We start from the raw sequence: 17,181 nt of genomic DNA, 5'->3' as shown, positions 1-17,181 counted from the left end.
AGTCTGGTTATCGGTGTTGTTGGTGTTGGTGTTTCCGTAGGTTGTGATTGGTCCATGTTTTCATGGTTTGGTTGGTGCTCCATTTCATTTATGGGTTGGTGTGCCTCTAGTAGTACTTTCTCTCTCCAGTCGTCCGTTTCATTCTCTAATTCACTGTCAGGATTTTGTATAAATGCATTTGCAAGTTTGAATTTCATCAGTGATTCTTCTAGCTGCGATTGATGAACCATCTATGCGGTATATGACATAAAAAGCTGGTTCATAAGCAGTGGTCCATTTGTTTCTTTTGGTTTGCTTCAAAAGTACATAGTCTCCTACCACAAATGTGTGTTCTCTTGTGTTCCTGTTTTCAGATCGTTGCTTAAGCTTGTCCTTGTATGCTCTGTCTCTTTCCTCCATTATGGTATCCCAGTGTATTGCTGTAGTCTCTCGTGGTTCATAATCTAATTTGGTTCGGATCTGTCTGTTCATCAATGCATTATACGGGGTTATGCCTGTAGCTGGATGAGGTGTTGATCGGTATCCTGTTAACATTTCTTGAATTGCTGTGTTCGTGTTTACTCCCTGTAGATGTGCAATTTGTTCAGTCTTATTCAGGGTTTTCATGAAGCTCTCCGCTTCTCCATTTGCTCAAGTATGTTCTGGTGTTACTAAGTGGTGCGTGAAGACTTCCACCATCGCAAATTGCTCAAATTGTTTGGGGTTAAATGGTGGTCCATTGTCTGTTTCGACTCTTCTTGGTGTTCCATGTGTAGCAAACATTTTCTTTAGTTTGTCCCTGGTAGGTTGAAATGCTGTTGAATATGTTGTTTCAACTTCTGGGTATCTTTTTCTCTTGTCTACGGCAACAAGATTGTAGTGCCCGTTAGGGTATGGTCCTCCGAAGTCAACTGATATTACATCCCACGGTCTCTCTGGTATTGGCATTATCTTGATAGGTTCTTGATTGTGTGCTTTGGTGGTGACTCCACATTCATAGCATTGCCCTATCAATTGTTCAGTCATTGTGTTCATCAATGGAAACCAATACCTCTCTCTTAACATTTGCTTAGTTTTTGTCATGCCTAAGTGTCCTAGGCTGTGTGCTGCCTTGATGACTTTTCACTGGAGGGTTGCCAGTATTACTATTGTATTAAAATAGATTTTAAAAATGTTGACATTCCAGCATGTTTTGGCTATTACAGTATCTCTGAAGCAGGATTTGCGATAAGTGACTGGTTTTGCTTGTCTTGCCACATTTGTGCAGGCAATTTGCAAACTGTTCAGGGGTACTAAGGCCTAAATCATGCACATTTTAGTAGATTGCACTTTTTTTAAATACTATTTTACTATTTATTCATCTGTTAATAAATGGGTAGTTGTGTGACGGCTTATCATCAGAAAGTAGAATCATTGAGGTCAAATTTAAACATATGTTAACTTAATTAACTCCAATGATTAATAATTAATAACTTTCTTCTCCCCCTGGGGGTTTGGTGCATGCTATTGCCCTTTTGCGTTTCAAGATTTTAAAAATGTTGACATTCCAGCATGTTTTGGCTATTACAGTATCTCTGAAGCAGGATTTGCGATGAGTGACTGGTTTTGCTTGTCTTGCCACATTTGTGCAGGCAATTTGCAAACTGTTCAGGGGTACTAAGGCCTAAATCATGCACATTTTAGTAGATTGCACTTTTTTTTAATACTATTTTACTATTTATTCATCTGTTAATAAATGGGTAGCTGTGTGACGGCTTATCATCAGAAAGTAGAATCATTGAGGTCAAATTTAAACATATGTTAACTTAATTAACTCCAATGATTAATAATTAATAACTTTCTTCTCCCCCTGGGGGTTTGGTGCATGCTTTGCCCTTTTGCGTTTCAGTGATTCCCCCTCCCCCTTGCCTTCCTTTTTGGTCCCTGTGCAATTTATCCAATGTATTTTTCTATATTGTAATTTTTCTCTGATATTTGTGATTTTCTCATTTGTTATGTTTCTTGATATTTTTAATGACAATCCTTAATTACAGTTATAATAATAAGGATAATAAATAATAATGACAATAATATTGATTATAATATTCTTAATTGTAACGATAATGATTATGTTTTGACCTTGGTGAAATCTTTTTTCTCTTTTTGATGTTTTTGTTATGATGTCCTATTTGATTTGTTTTACTTTTCTTAACTATAATAATAATGACAATAATAATAATTATAATAATAATGACAAATTTCGATCTTTGTGCAATCCTTTTTTCTCATTTTTTGATCTACTTGTTATGATGTTTTTTGATCTTTTTTATATTTGTATTCATAACTAAATAAATTAATAGTAATAATAATAACAATAATAATAATAATGACGAATTGGATAAAATATCGATCCTTTTGCAATATTTTTCTCTTTTTTGATGTTCTTGTTTTTTTATCTTTGCTGTTTGATTTTTTTAATGGTTTTAATTGTTAACATAATTCGCAATTCAGCCTTTTGGCTGCTATGTTTTATGTCTTAATTTGAATTTTGAATAAATATACCATGTTGAAAAAAAAAAAATGTGTGTTGTTTGAAGAGACAGGGATCCAGGGGTGGGGAGGCATTTATAGTGACACATTTTAATTGATTTGCACTTCTTGATACTGTTTTAATATTTACTCTACAGTTAGGCCATGTAAAAAAAAAACAAGTTGTTGATTGCCCTTTAAAAAAAAAAAATAATGTCTGAAAGCAGGTGGTTTTTTTTTCTGTAATAAAACCACCCCCTTGATGCATGCCAAGTCTTCAAGTACCAATGGAGAGCAAGGCCTCATTTAACAGATTTTCCAGTGCAGTGTTTTATCCCGTCTTATGAACGCATCATAATCGTGTGCCACTGTTTTAAAAGTGAAGTTTCAAATAAAGATTTATTATTATTATCAGTGGAATTTATACACTATCCCCTATACTAATGAGAGACAATAATTAAACAAAAAAACCATCCTTATGGGTGGAAAGATGATATTTTCCTGTCGGAAAATCAGTAGGTACATCACATCACAAAACAAAATGCAGGATAATTATAATTAGGCATTTAAACTTATTTGATATTTTGATTAAGAATTTTAGTGGATAGTGGTACAAATTTATTTTGATATCTATTTGTTAGGTTTGGTTTTTGGCCAAAAAATAATAAAGATAGGTAGGGTGCTTTCTTTACAATCATATTTTTATTTGCTATTCCAAAATTGACTGGCAATACCAGGTGAACCTATGTTTTGGATTGTGTTTCATGCATGTTTAACACAGTAACTGCCATGATTAGACAGACCCGCCATTAAGAATCAGTAAAAAAAAAAGAAAATACAAAACTGACATTCAGCATAGATATACCTGCTGGGAGTCTGTTGTCCAATGATGTTGTTTGTGAATGTATTGGCTTTGAATGGTTTGAATTACATTAACGCAAACCTTGACTTTCTCACTGCCACATATTTCATTCCCACTATTTCATCTTTTTCAATTGGTAGCTTAGGACAAGCTACCATATCCAGTGAAGGCCATTGTTTTATCATTCACAAAATTTGTTTAAGTGAACTGGGTGGTTACAGCCATTGAGCTGGAATATACTCCTTCCAACACTCCTCCCCTGTGCACTTTTACTAGGTTTAGGATATGATCACATCTAGTATACCCGTAGGCTTGCCTTAGTTCATACTAGTATTAGATGCTGGTTAATTCTCACAATTGTTTTAAAATCTATACAAACACATGCTTTTGATACAGAAAGTTGATACCGAAGTCCGGAATTAGAAGATGAAAACGGGCAATCATACAGCTTGTAATGCACGATTGTTATACTTCACAGCATCTCAGTAATCAATACAGCATCCATACTGTGCACACACCTAAAGAGGCACTGATAAACAACCATGGATTATCAGCGTTATGAGTGAGTATTGTACTGTACCATTGAACATTTTGGATAGAACAAAATATCTTTCAAATTGATTCTAGTTTAATGGATTGGCATGTTGTTTTACAATCATTTCATCTGGATCAGTATGGTAGGATTTCTTTTTATGTTGATCCAAAAACAAAAATGTTTTTGACTTGGAACAAAGAAAAAAATAAGCATAAAGTTTGATTTTAGTACTACTGTACTTAATTATATCTATATTTTATTTTCATGTTAATGAAAACTTTTTGAATTAAAATATAAAAACTGTTTTTATTAAAATATTTTCGTAAATTTTGTTGACAATGACGATAGTGATCAGGCCATGTCCAGGATTGCAATTTTAAGGAAGTACAGTCTCAATTGTCTTAAAAATATGGACATTTTCCGATGTGGGGGATGTGTCCACACCCTCTGGATATGGGCCAGGTGATGATGTCGAATATTAAAATTCATCATTCACGGTTGATGAAAGTAATCTGTATTAAATATCATGTCAAAGGAAAATATAATGTATTATTCAGTTTAAAACTTTGCTTGTGCATTATTTCACAGAAATGTGTTCTTTGAGGCTATTAGACACCGTGACTGGCAAGAAGTAAGACGTGTCTGTGAAGAACATCCCAACCTTATTAACACTTACGAAAGTTGGGTGTGTATTCAGCTGATTATATAAAATTCTGGGTGTGGTTTAGTGATTAATTATCATTTTATTGGTTCTTCACCTCAGGCCTAAAGTTACTGTAGTCCCAAACATTGCCTTAACACCTGTCCAGATTCTCAAATTTTATTTGACAAAAAATGTGACATGCCCAAATATGGTGATGATGACATCACATTGTGACCATATTTGGGCACATGATGACTATAATATGGGCATACAACAGTTTTTTGTTAAAGAACTTTGTATAGTGTGGACAGAGCTTTCGTTTTAGTAATTATTAGCTGTGTTAGGCTTGTGTAGGCCACGGCTTGTGTAATATCCTCAGCTAGGAGGATTCAGTGCTTATGATGGTCCATCTGTGCAACTGTTCTTTGTACAGTGATTTCAATATTTGCACATTCAAATTTACATTCTTTCTCCACCCTACCCAGTTCCCTTCCAATTTGTTCTTTATCCTCTCAACTGATTCCCAGCCAAACCCAACTTTTTTTGCTAAAATGGAAAACACAACTGCCAAAACTGCGCCGTAACAAATCGTGGCTTGTCATTGCCAAGATATTGTGGCCACTACAAATCAGTGCAGTGAATATAAATGAACAAGAGTTAACAGATTAACCACATCAATTTAACAACAAAGGTATAACTCTCTCTCTGCTGTAGTAAACTATGTTTTTTTCCCATTGCTACGATAGAGCAAGATTTTTTTCTAACATTCCTAAAAAACGTTGTACTTCTATGGTGGATTATGATTGACCACAAAACCCTAGCAAACATTGTGTGGGTGGAAGTGTTACATGTAGTTGGCCTTGCCAGCATTTATTTTTAAGATTACTGTACTTGCATTTTCTGATCTCCTTGTGTAAACTGATCCCCTCAACCCAAATTTACACTGATTAGAAGGGGTGAATTAGGAATGTTTTTATGTGTGTTTTACGCAATACAGATTGCTTACAATTTTGTAAACAATGAGCCAACCTACCAACAATTTGAATGTTTGATGCAGGTATGTTGTTATTTTGTACATTTGTATGTGTATGTTTGTTTTATAGAAAAGCACACCATTATTATATGCTATGAGACAGGTACAGCCTGCACCAGAAGACTTGATTCTACTGATGGTTAAAAAAGCAACAGTAGAAAATATAGAACATGAAAACTTGGTAAATTCAGTAGCATTGTATGTTTAATATTCAAAAAACAAAACGTGTATGTATATTATATAATAAATTATAGTTAATTATTCATTCTAGACTAAAAGTGAGATTTTTATTGTTTTATTTTCACTGAGTAGCCAGCCTATGATCATCATTTCAAAATATAATATTTAAATTTGATTTTTTTTTTATATGAGAGATAATCATGTTTATAGAATAATTTATACTATTTACTGGCTATATTGTTCACAAGAAAAATGTTATACTGTATCACAATTAGTCTTGCTTCAAAATATAAATTGAAATTGTGTCTTAGAAGAAGTGAAGCTGTCTTTTTAATTATTATATTGTATGCATGGTTTTACTTGAAAATCATCCATAAAAAACATTGAATTATGTAATCTTTATCTATAAAATTATTAAATATGTGCAGCTAATGACATGACATGTTATTGTGATTAGTTATGTGTGTTGTTGGTATGTTTGTAATCCTTTACCTTATTTTATGTTTGTCTTTTAGGAGGGTGAAACTATTATCAGTTATTTGGCAAAGCATATGTATACATCAGCATTGAGATGTGCATTGGAAAAGTCTGCAAGCAAAATAAACACAGGAGATTATCTAATATTCTTCGACGGTAAATAAAGTTAATATCATCAAATTCAATCACAAACCTGAGTCAGCTAAACTGGTTGTAGCTACTGTTGTGTCCACAAAGAATTTTTTTTGGCAACTCCATGTCAAACTTTTTCATTTTGAACTATTCCATTCCTCAGGGTTCAATTTTGGGACCTCAGTAGTTTTCGTTAAATTTTAACCTTTTTTATCATATTTATGCTGATGATAGACAGATCTATATTTCTTTTAAACTTGCTGAAGAATTTGATGTGAAGATTGAATCTCTCAGCAATTGTATTTCTGAGTTGAAAACTTGGATGTCCGAAAACTTCTAAAAGTAAATGAGCACAAGACAGAATTCATCGTCTTGTTCCCCTCAACAAAGGAAAAAATGCCAAGACCTCCACATCAACATTGGGGAATGTCAGATCGATCAAGTACCGGTACCTCATGTATAGAATTTGGGTATTATGCTTGATTCTTCAATGACTTTGAGTTAGCACATTCCCAAAATCAACAGCTCCTCAACATATCACTTGTGCAATATACATGCATTTGTTACCTCACATCTTGACTTTGGAATTCTCTTATTTTTTTGGTTTTGATATATATCAGTCATTTAAACAAACAATTATGACAAGGCATGTAGACTATTTAACACTGTATTTATTTTCGAAAGAAATTTTCGACCAGTCCTCTGGCCTCCATCAGCTTTACTGAATGCACAAGATTTGCTGTTGCAGTTGTATACTGTACAATATAAACAATACAATATTGATGTAGATGGATTACAGGCCAATTATCTAATCTTTTATGCTGTAATATACAAAGTAAAATTCAACAGAGATCAAAGTGGTCAGGTATTGAGATAGTGGTATTAAAGAGTAAACAATTCTTAATTAAGCATACATAGTAGAACAACCTAACTACTTATAAGTGAATCATATAAAATCTTAAAACGTAAATGGTAGAATATATAAATTAAAAATATATTAACCTATATGCCTATAAATAGGCTTATACAATGTACAGATAAAGATATATACATATAAATAGACATATCAAAATAATGGTATGGTGTTAATAGAGAAAGTATATAAAATGTCAATTGTGAACTGAATAGAGATGGTAATTAATTGTATGGGAAGTTGTAATCACTGAGAAAATCTATATTTTATTTGAGGCCTATGGTGTGGATTTGTTTTAAATATAAGTTTGAGTTTGGAAATGCAGTGATCGTTGAGAGATTTAAAATTATTGGCTATGAGTACACATCTCAAATCATTGATGTTTTTATTAGGAGAATTGAAATGTGTGGCTATTGGAAGGTTCGTACTGGTACGAATTGATGATTTCTGATTATTAAATGACGGAGGTTTAGTGGTGATGTGTGAGGACGTGAGGAGGGATTTCATATGGCAATATTAAATATAATAAGCCTCGCTGTCAAATATGCACACATATCACTAACGACACAATGACACTCCAAGTCACTAACCACAAAATTCATCCCTCTCGACTCACATATGTGACTCGACCACCAACGTGATTTACATCATAATTGGTAATGCATGTGATCATGGCACCTACATCGGTAAAACTGGAGCCTCTTTTAAAAGTAGATTTAATAATCGCAAATCATCAATCCGCACCAGTAAGAACCTTCCAATAGTGTAGCTAGTTTTGCTTCCCACCATATTATTCTACTATGTACGCTTAGTTAAGAATTGTTTAATCTTCAACAAAAGTATCTCAATACTTGACCACTTTGATCGCTGTAAGATTTCACTTTGTATATTACAGCATAAAAGATTAGATAATTGTCCTATAATCCATCTACATCACTATTGTATTGTTTATATTGTACAGTATACAACTTGCAACAGCCAATCTTTTGCATTCAGTAAAGCTGATGAAGGCCAGAGGACTGGCCGAAAATTTCTTTAAAAAATAAATACAGTGTTCATAGTCTACATGCCTTGTCATAATTTTTTGTTTCAACGACTGATATATAATTTGAAGAACACATGTGGATTTACAATGATATATGTATATATATAAATATATATATATATATAAAATGAGTACGAATGCATATAATATATATATATATATATATATATATATATAAAGAGACAGTATATATAATTAATGATGCAATCACTTACTAAAATACACAAAACATACATTACATCATAAAATGTTAAAATATAAAGGTTAAAATTATAAAAGTTAAATTGGTAAAAATGGGATAAAAGAGGTCTCAAAATTCCAAGCAAAAAGGCATAAAAGCAATAATGATGTGTGTGGTGTTTCAGATTTAAGGTTCAATTTAATTTTGGTTTCTCCTCCTGTAGCACCTTGAGCGCTACTGCAGTGGATACAGTATGTGCGCTTTCTAGATCTTATAATTATTCATTATTATTATTTTCTGCTGACCAAAGCAGTGCACTCTTTGGAAAAAATGATTACCTCTTGGTGTCACCACTATGAGGACCTCTTATATTGGTCATTATTGTTGTTGTTATTACTGTTGTTACTATAATCATTGTTTTAATATTATTAATACAGTTACAGTAAGTGATCATTCAGAATAATAATTATATATTACACTGGCCCAGCCTCCCCCACCCCCCTTTAAATTTTTCAATTTAATGGAGAATGTGCCCCCCTTCAAAAATTGGAGAAAAAAAGAAAATTTTCAAATTTTAAGTCCGAGAGTTTCACTTCCAACTATCTAGAGGTGCCATAATTGTAAATTTTCTTATTTTAGCCCCAACCATGGTGGGGCTGAGGTGCTATAGACCCTCCATCTGTCCTGGGCCCCTCTATTTCAAATTCCTGGATCCGCCACTGCATTATTTCATCTCGGTTTACTTTTATGTCATATACAGTAATTAGTTTTCATGTGTTCTGACATTGAGTATCATTTTGTAGGTCGTATCGTTTTTGGACAAACACCACTACATTACTGTCTACGTGCTCAGGGTACTTATGATGAACAGCGAGAAATGGCATTGTGCTTGATAACATATGGTGCCTCAGCTTACCAAAAAGATAGTGTAATGTATAGAAAAAAGAAATGATTCAGAAGAATTAGTCAATGTCTTTATTACAATAATACAAACATTCCTAATAACCAAAAGAGCATTGATTCCATTCTATACGAATGAATTCCATCACTTATTCTTGTACCAATATATGATATAAATATTGTGATACTGATAGTGTTGGTTTATCCATTGAATTATTATTTTCACCATTATCATTTATAAATCTTCAAAGCTAAAATATTTCCCTTTGTTCTGCTGATGTAGTGTGCAGCTGCCATCCAGTGAAATATACTATAATTTTTCGTATGATCTTGTTATTACAGGACGGGAATACACCTCTTGATTATTATGATCGTAATAAATGTAGTAAATACGAAGTATCAACAAAGGAGGAAAAGAAAGATGAACTTAAAAAATTGCTTATAGGTAAGTTATCTTACCTATGAATATTCCTGAACCTATTGGCAAAAATCACAGAGCTTGCTTTATTTGGAAGAACCATGTCATAAGCCTCAGCTACATATAGCTTTCTAGGCATGGCTATACCTTAAGTACTAATAGCTGGTTGGTCGCCACCTTAGTGGACGTCTTGTGGGTCCTAACTCCATCCCCTTTTTTTAGGATGCCTTTTTTAAAGTGGAAGAAATATGGTAAATATTTAATTAGTCAATCATGTCAATTTTATTGTAAATTTAAATTAATTTTAACCAAGTATTGCATAAGATGAAAATGAAACATACCTGTAAATATACAATATATATTTTTAATATTCATGGAAAGCTCAATATTTTAAACTGTATTTTATTATGATTTTTATGCTTAAAATCAAGCAATGGCACAACAGCGTATCCTAAATAATCCAAAACAATTATATGACAGTAATCGCTCCTGCAAGATGCTGGAAATACCACCTCGTACTTCTAGAGAAAAAAGATTTCTGATGTTTTGGACTCAGCCCCTGCCCCCTTGTTAATATCTCTGGATCTCCCATGTATATCCCATTGCAAGTGTACACTGCCCACAAAACTTGTCACTGAAAGAAACAGTAAAAACAAAGTTACACCTATTACATGCACTCGATGGATGCGATCCATGCATAGAGGCTTTTCTGCATGGATGTGCCATACAAGTCCAACTATTATAATTTATTTTTACAGCATTACGGTTATTTCAGTAGTCTGGCTGTAGCATAGACCTAGGGGAAACATTGATCAAATTATCTGCATTCTTCACAACAACAATGAATCAAAAGTAAAAAGAATAGAAAAATAAAGTAAACAAAAATTTAAAAAAAATCAACTTCACTTAACATTTTGAAAGTTTGAGGCAAAAAATACTACAAAATTAAAAAGGTTAATGTACAATGTAAGTAACAAATTATCAATCATTGTCATCTGGAGGTCGTGTCAAAGGGCAAAAGTAAATCCTGTGATATGCATATAGTTCATAAGAATACTATACATTTGTACTCTTATATTTCAGTTCCTTTATTATTCTTATAGCTTTTTATTTTAATGTTATTTTCTGTTTGACCTGTTTATGCTCTAGAAAGAGTCATGTTCCTTGGGAAAGAAGGGGTGGGCAAAACGAGTTGTGTCCGTTCCATGCTTGGCAAAGTGTAAGTACAAAATAAGGCCTTGTTTTTTAGGTAATTGTACAGTCTTTTGTCTTATTACAATATTTTTATAGTATATACAGTAGGTTCATATAGGTTCATTACTCTCCTAGGCGACTGACTATCCAGGATTTTTTTGCAATTGTTTAAAGAATTTTAAAAGGGCATTTCTGCCCATTGGCTCTTGATATAACTCTAATTTTAAAAGGGTTTAATTTTCTACTTAGTATGCATTATATACAATTCTACACCACACACACACAACACATCAATATAGCACAGTACATATGACACCATTTTGTTACTGAGTGCCTCCAGAGCTTGTTGAAATGGCTATTTCAACTGTTATTGAAAAACTAATTTAATGTTCTATATAAAACTAATGTAAGGATGAAAACATGGCATATACAGTATTAATTATCCTATGTGTATTTGATTGTGATTATAGGCTTACAATGCAAAACTAAGGCTATATTGGAAAGTTTTGATAGTTTAACATGTTATGTACACTGTTGTCATTACTTCAATTTATTTTATTATTATATTTATGTAAATGTGAATAGATTTAACAACAAGGAACCATCAACAGATGGTATTGTAACAACAACAGTATTTCAAACGGTTGATGGAGATGGCAGCAAATGGAAGGAACAGAAGGATGTGGATGGTATGAATATTATACTTTCTTGAAATATAAGTAATTTAATTAAAAATTTAACTTTAAATATTATAAATTTTTATTTGTATAAGTTATTTTGATAACTTCTTTTTTGCAAATAGCAGGAACAGAAGGATGCGGATTGTATGAATATTTTACTTTCTTAAAATACAAATAATTTTAATAATTGAAAATTTATTTTTATAAATTATTCAATTTTTTTTAAAAAACCTTTCTATATTTTACAGTTTGTGAACTAACGAAGCAGATACGTGAGCACGCCATCGCAGAAAATCTCGCCAAAAAGCTGAAACAGCCAAAAAGCCAACAAGACACAACTAATTCTGCATCATCTAGTTCTACAGCTGCTTCATCGGTGAATTTGTATTTCTCATAATTTCAAAAATTACTTTAATTAATTTAGTTGATGTTCTTTTAAATTTTTAATATGTATTTTTTTTAGCTCTCTGCCTAATAAAAAAAACATTACCTGAACAACTGGTTTAAATTTTTGCATAAATTTGAACTGATATAGATTAGTCATTCTTGAATGTTTAATACAGAAGCCATCAGAAGCAACCAGAAGTGCACGCTATACCAGGAAACTCCCAGAAGGAATTCATGAGAAACTTGTTATTAAACTTGCTGTACCTGACACTTTCCATCCTCCTACCCTCTTTGACCAGCCATATCAAAGATCCAGTTTGCTTCAACGATTTCGTCGAGCCATATTTGGTCAACAACTTCAAACAGCAGAGGTACCTAGCAGAAATTCTATTCAACATCACAAGGAAATTTTTATACCAAGTGATGTCACATGCATTTGGGACTATGCCGGTCAACTGACCTATTATATATCTCACAGGGTGAGTAATAAATTCCACTGAAAGAAGCACATCAAAATTATTGTATGTTTTCTTTTGATTTGACATGTGACTTTAATCGGGGAGGCACAACATATTCAGTATGGATAAGTGAGTAGAATTAATTTCAATATATGCATTGAAAATTTTTTTAATGGAAAGTGAGTGGGGGATGTTCCTCGTGCCCCTTCCTGGATCCACCCCTGCTCATTTTCCTTGGTTATAATTCTTTAAAGGCACCATTATTTTTTGTACCAATTAAAACAACTCCATATTTTATATGAGAATTAGTTTGATTATCACAATATTGAATTTATTTAAAAAGCTCCTAAATATCAACTAAATTTCAGGCCTTGACTGGAAGATCACCATCTATATCCCTCAGCTTCTCAACCTTTTCCAGGGGGGCGACCCACTAAATCCATGCTAGTATAATTTGATATCTATGCTATAACAGTTCTCTCCTAATTATTCTGGTATTAAAGATTTTTGCAATGTGTTGCTGTATTGTTAGTCAACCGCCGCTAACAAAGTGCCTGTGATAATTGTTCAATTTTTACCAAGCAGAGTTTACGAGGCATATTGTCATTGGTCATGTGCAGATGGTTCCATTTTATAGTAGGAATATTGTTTGAGACACTCGTTATTTGAAATGTATAAAATTTAAATAAAACAATATAATTTGGTGAGGGTCACTTCTTGATTATTAATGATTGACTGAAACTTGTGTGTGCACCCACCCCCACGCAAAAACGCGCGCACGTCAGGTTTATCTCTTAATTATTTAGTCCTTTGTAGGATTGGTGGTATGTTGAATTCCGGTATTTGACGCAATTATAATTTGAAAGCTTAATCATTTTTTCAATGGTCAGTTTTAACAGTGATGATTTGAATATTTTTGGATTTTAAATTTTTTCTTTCTCTCCAGTTTTTCTTGACAGATGGATCATCTTACTGTGTTGTGTTTAGTGTGTTAGATGATTTGGATGCTCTAGCAAACCCAAGAGATTTCTTAAAAGTAAATACACCACTTAGTCTTCACTGCAGATGTTTAACCTTAATTAGTTTTATTGCATCAATAATCTCATACCATTTTGAAAATTATGTGGCTATTGTTTACCTTTTTAGGGACAATTTGAAATGACAAATCTTCAGATGAATGTATTTTGGATGCGGTCAATATACGAACATGCTGTACTACCTTATCGTGGAAGGACACGGAAGTTGATCAATGGCATATCCTCACCCACAATCAGTTTAGTTGCCACACATAAAGACAAACTATTAGGGACTGAGTCAGAAAAGAACAAGTTGGTGAGGCATTGTCTGTTTCATAATGGAATTATAGTAATTTTTTTCTTTAATTCTTCAATAAATTTACTTATGTATTTTCAATTTTGTTCACAGATCACAACCAAGTTCAAAAGAATATTTGATGAAGTCAAAGGAACACCATATGAAAGCCATGTAGATCGCGAGATGTATGTTGTAGATAACACTGTGGCTAAGGATGAAGGGATTGAGAAATTGAAGAAGAATATCGGAGGATACATGAAGACAACGGCTAAACCTATTCCCACTACCTGGGTTGATTTCCAGTCCAAAGTACAAGATGTTGGAAAAACAAGACTTCATGTTTCTTTAGATGAGGTAATATGCTTCCTTATAATATTTATAACTAAATATTATTTGATGAATATGATTTAAATTACGCAAATTAGATCCAAAAGTCCAACACTACCCATCGCATAAATTCTATTCCTCTTGCTTCCTGATCCGTGATTTTATGAAAATTGATTACTTTAAGTGGTTCCTTTAAATGAGCCATTAAAATTTATAGTTTTAATTTTTCCGATATAAATCAAATTTAATGATTGTAACTGCAAAGTTCCATCACATTGGTTTATCTTGTGTACTTTTTGTGTTTTGTATATATTTCTTGCATGCATTTGTTTACTGAATGGAATTCTCTTCTCATTCAACATTTAAGGTTGCAGAAATTGCATCTGAATGTGGAATTTCTAAAACAACGCTCAACACTGTCCTTGATTATCTAAACGACACTGGAATAATTCTGTACTCTAAGACTAATGAGAAATTAAAGTACACGGTTATTACGAACTTACGCATGATGATCGATCTCTTGACAAAAATCATTACAGTAGTGAAACCAGATGATATTGACAAGGTAAGCAATATAACAATCTCCTATATATCTTATTTTTTATGTTGCTTAATGAGGAGTCACATGCATCTTATTGTTCATATTTTCTTGTAGTTGCCTACACTGATGCATTTATGGAATAAACTCGACAGTGAAGGAATTTTACAAGAAAAGTTGCTACGTCATTTGTGGAGACATGAGATAGAGAAAGATCCTAGCAACTTTGAGGTATTCCTTGAACTGCTTAAGATGTTTGGGTTACTGTTTGAGAAGCAAAAGGTAAGCTGGTACTTATGGTTTAGCACAAGAAACTCTTTCATAATATATATATGCATAATTTTTGTACAATAATTATTATTTTTATACTTTCAATTCAATTTTATTCTTCAAATGCCATCAAGGGACAAAATCCATTAAGGATAACATTCACAGATACACACACCAAAAAATTACGAAATATATACAGTATAAATATGAATATATTTCCAACAATTTGTGGGCAAGGTTAATAGGAGAGGCGAATAGACAAATGAAATTGTCGGTTGTTGAAAACATTTTGATGAGAACTGGGAAATCGAAGACGGGTCAAGAGAGGGAGAATAGGCAAGCCTCAAGGAGTGTAAAAGAAAAAGAAGAAGCGAAACGGGATTGTGACAAGAAACGGGAAGAAATGAAGAGTGTCGGGAGTGGCGGAGAGACAAATCATTATTTTATAGGACTTGTACCCCTGTAGCGCACATATTCATTTCAGAAAAATCCACTGAAGTAGCTTTTTTTTATTGGATGCAGTTTAAATTATTATTTTATTTTATTTTTTTATTTCTTATTTCACATCCAACAGCGAATAAATTTCGCCACTTACAGGATGAGAATGATGCTTTATAAGTCTCTTTAAGGCTTAGGCAGTTAGTTTGTTCGTGAGAAAAAGACCTGCCGTGACGGGAATTGAATCCAGGACCCTGGGATCAGAAGGCAAGCATCTTAGCAACTGAGCTATTCAACTCCACTCCAAAATTATGCAAAAAGTGTCACCTGATACTTCTCTGCCTGGGGAGTATTTTGTATAGTTATACATGTGATTCTGCACTACCAATTATATTCCAAATCACTCACCTCATACCAGGTAGGCCTACCTATTCATATTCCCAGGTGAAAAGATTCAAATGTAAATAAAGTGTCTTGCCAAGGACACAAGCAATTTGACCAGACAAACTCTCTTTCCAAAGCTTTACTACTGCACCGATTCATAATATGCTACATCAATGCTCATGTTTTCAAAGGGATCTCAACCTGGTAACCGAATGTTCATGGTTCCCACTCGGATGCAAATCAATAAAGAGGGCTTGGAAGTTAAGGAAGATGAGCAGCAAACAGTTTCGATTTATGTGACTCCTACAGACTTCCTACCAGATGCTGTCTACAATCTGCTGGTGGTTTCGTTTTTAGACTTGATGAATGACAAAGGTAGGAGTAGTGATCATGTGGAATTGTTTCGGAATCGTAGTGACTTTGACTTAGATGATGAGCATGTGGTGAGTCTAGGAGCTGTCAAAATCAAGAACAGGCATGCACTGAAGGTAAGATACAATGTTGAAGGTTAAGCATAATTATTATTTTAATGTAATAAAACTGTCAGTGTAGAATTATGTTGTAAATAATATATTAAATATATAAGTTATCTATGTTGAATATATAAACAGTTACATTTACATTTATATATAGAGTATACATTTGTATATTTAATGTTATAATACAGGTATTTGTAAGCCTACATTGCTTGGTATGTCATGCTATTTTTGTGCCAGTAAAAACATTCATTGTCAGACCAGGCAGCTCAATGTAATTTTATTGCCAAATAAATTGTAAGTTGAAATACAGCTAGACCTCTATGTCATCCGGAACAACCCTTAAGCTGGGCAACCAGTGCACCCTGTGGATTTCAGACACAAGCCGTGTGCACCAGATCACTTTTAATGACGATCCGTCCACCGACAATTAGCAGGCGGCTTCGCATTGCAGCGCTCACAGGGAACGAAGTTGCATTTGTAGTGCAGTCCGTGCCAAGCTTTAGATAGAAATTTGTGTATTTATATTTATTTATTTTATGTGCATCCACGACCTCTTTCCAAAAGCAACCCATTGACTAATAAAATATCCTGTATGTTGTCTTATAAACAGATTGAAATATCACATAGGATAAAAGTTGATGAACATGGCAAAGAAGAACCTCTCGAACCACATCCTAGCATCTGCATGGAGGTAAGCTTCCATAACCAAATTCTGTTTATTTGTCATTTTTAGTTTGGCGCAGCTGGTGTGGTTCTGTGCAAAAATCAACCAAATGGGGTAGGAGAGTTGCTTATAGTCCCTGATATGGTCAATTGGAACAGCTATTTGGGTCATAGCTTCAGTGTTGTAGGGCATCCAATGTCTTTATAATCAACTTTAGCCTTGTTCGCTGTGAAAAAAACTCT

At 33.3% G+C, this 17,181-nt stretch overlaps 1 protein-coding gene across 1 annotated transcript; it reads left to right on the top strand.

Moving 5' to 3' along the window:
* Positions 1-3,891: 3,891 nt before the first annotated feature.
* Positions 3,892-17,146, top strand: LOC117100307. The gene is made up of 19 exons (XM_033239955.1): positions 3,892-3,911; positions 4,473-4,569; positions 5,525-5,584; positions 5,631-5,741; positions 6,256-6,373; positions 9,292-9,416; positions 9,731-9,833; positions 10,956-11,025; positions 11,586-11,689; positions 11,929-12,056; positions 12,244-12,546; positions 13,472-13,561; positions 13,672-13,857; positions 13,951-14,193; positions 14,534-14,731; positions 14,822-14,986; positions 15,988-16,284; positions 16,886-16,966; positions 17,009-17,146. The coding sequence occupies exons 1-19, from the start codon at positions 3,892-3,894 to the stop codon at positions 17,144-17,146; spliced, it is 2,637 nt and encodes an 878-aa protein (XP_033095846.1).
* The last annotated feature ends 35 nt before the right edge of the window (positions 17,147-17,181 follow it).

Source organism: Anneissia japonica, unplaced genomic scaffold, assembly GCF_011630105.1.
Source record: "Anneissia japonica isolate Jap-2015-1 unplaced genomic scaffold, ASM1163010v1 scaffold5947_len87984_cov146, whole genome shotgun sequence".
Lineage (NCBI taxonomy): Eukaryota > Metazoa > Echinodermata > Crinoidea > Comatulida > Comatulidae > Anneissia > Anneissia japonica.
The sequence above is the reverse complement of the archived record's forward strand: the minus strand, read 5'-3'. Positions and strand labels throughout refer to the sequence as shown.

Excerpts from the sequence above, each read along its gene's own strand:
- LOC117100307 (XM_033239955.1), top strand. The coding sequence starts at position 3,892 with ATGGATTATCAGCGTTATGA. Across the intron at positions 4,570-5,524 it reads TTAACACTTACGAAAGTTGG|ATTGCTTACAATTTTGTAAA; the intron begins GTGTGTATTCAG and ends TACGCAATACAG. Across the intron at positions 5,742-6,255 it reads ATATAGAACATGAAAACTTG|GAGGGTGAAACTATTATCAG; the intron begins GTAAATTCAGTA and ends TTTGTCTTTTAG.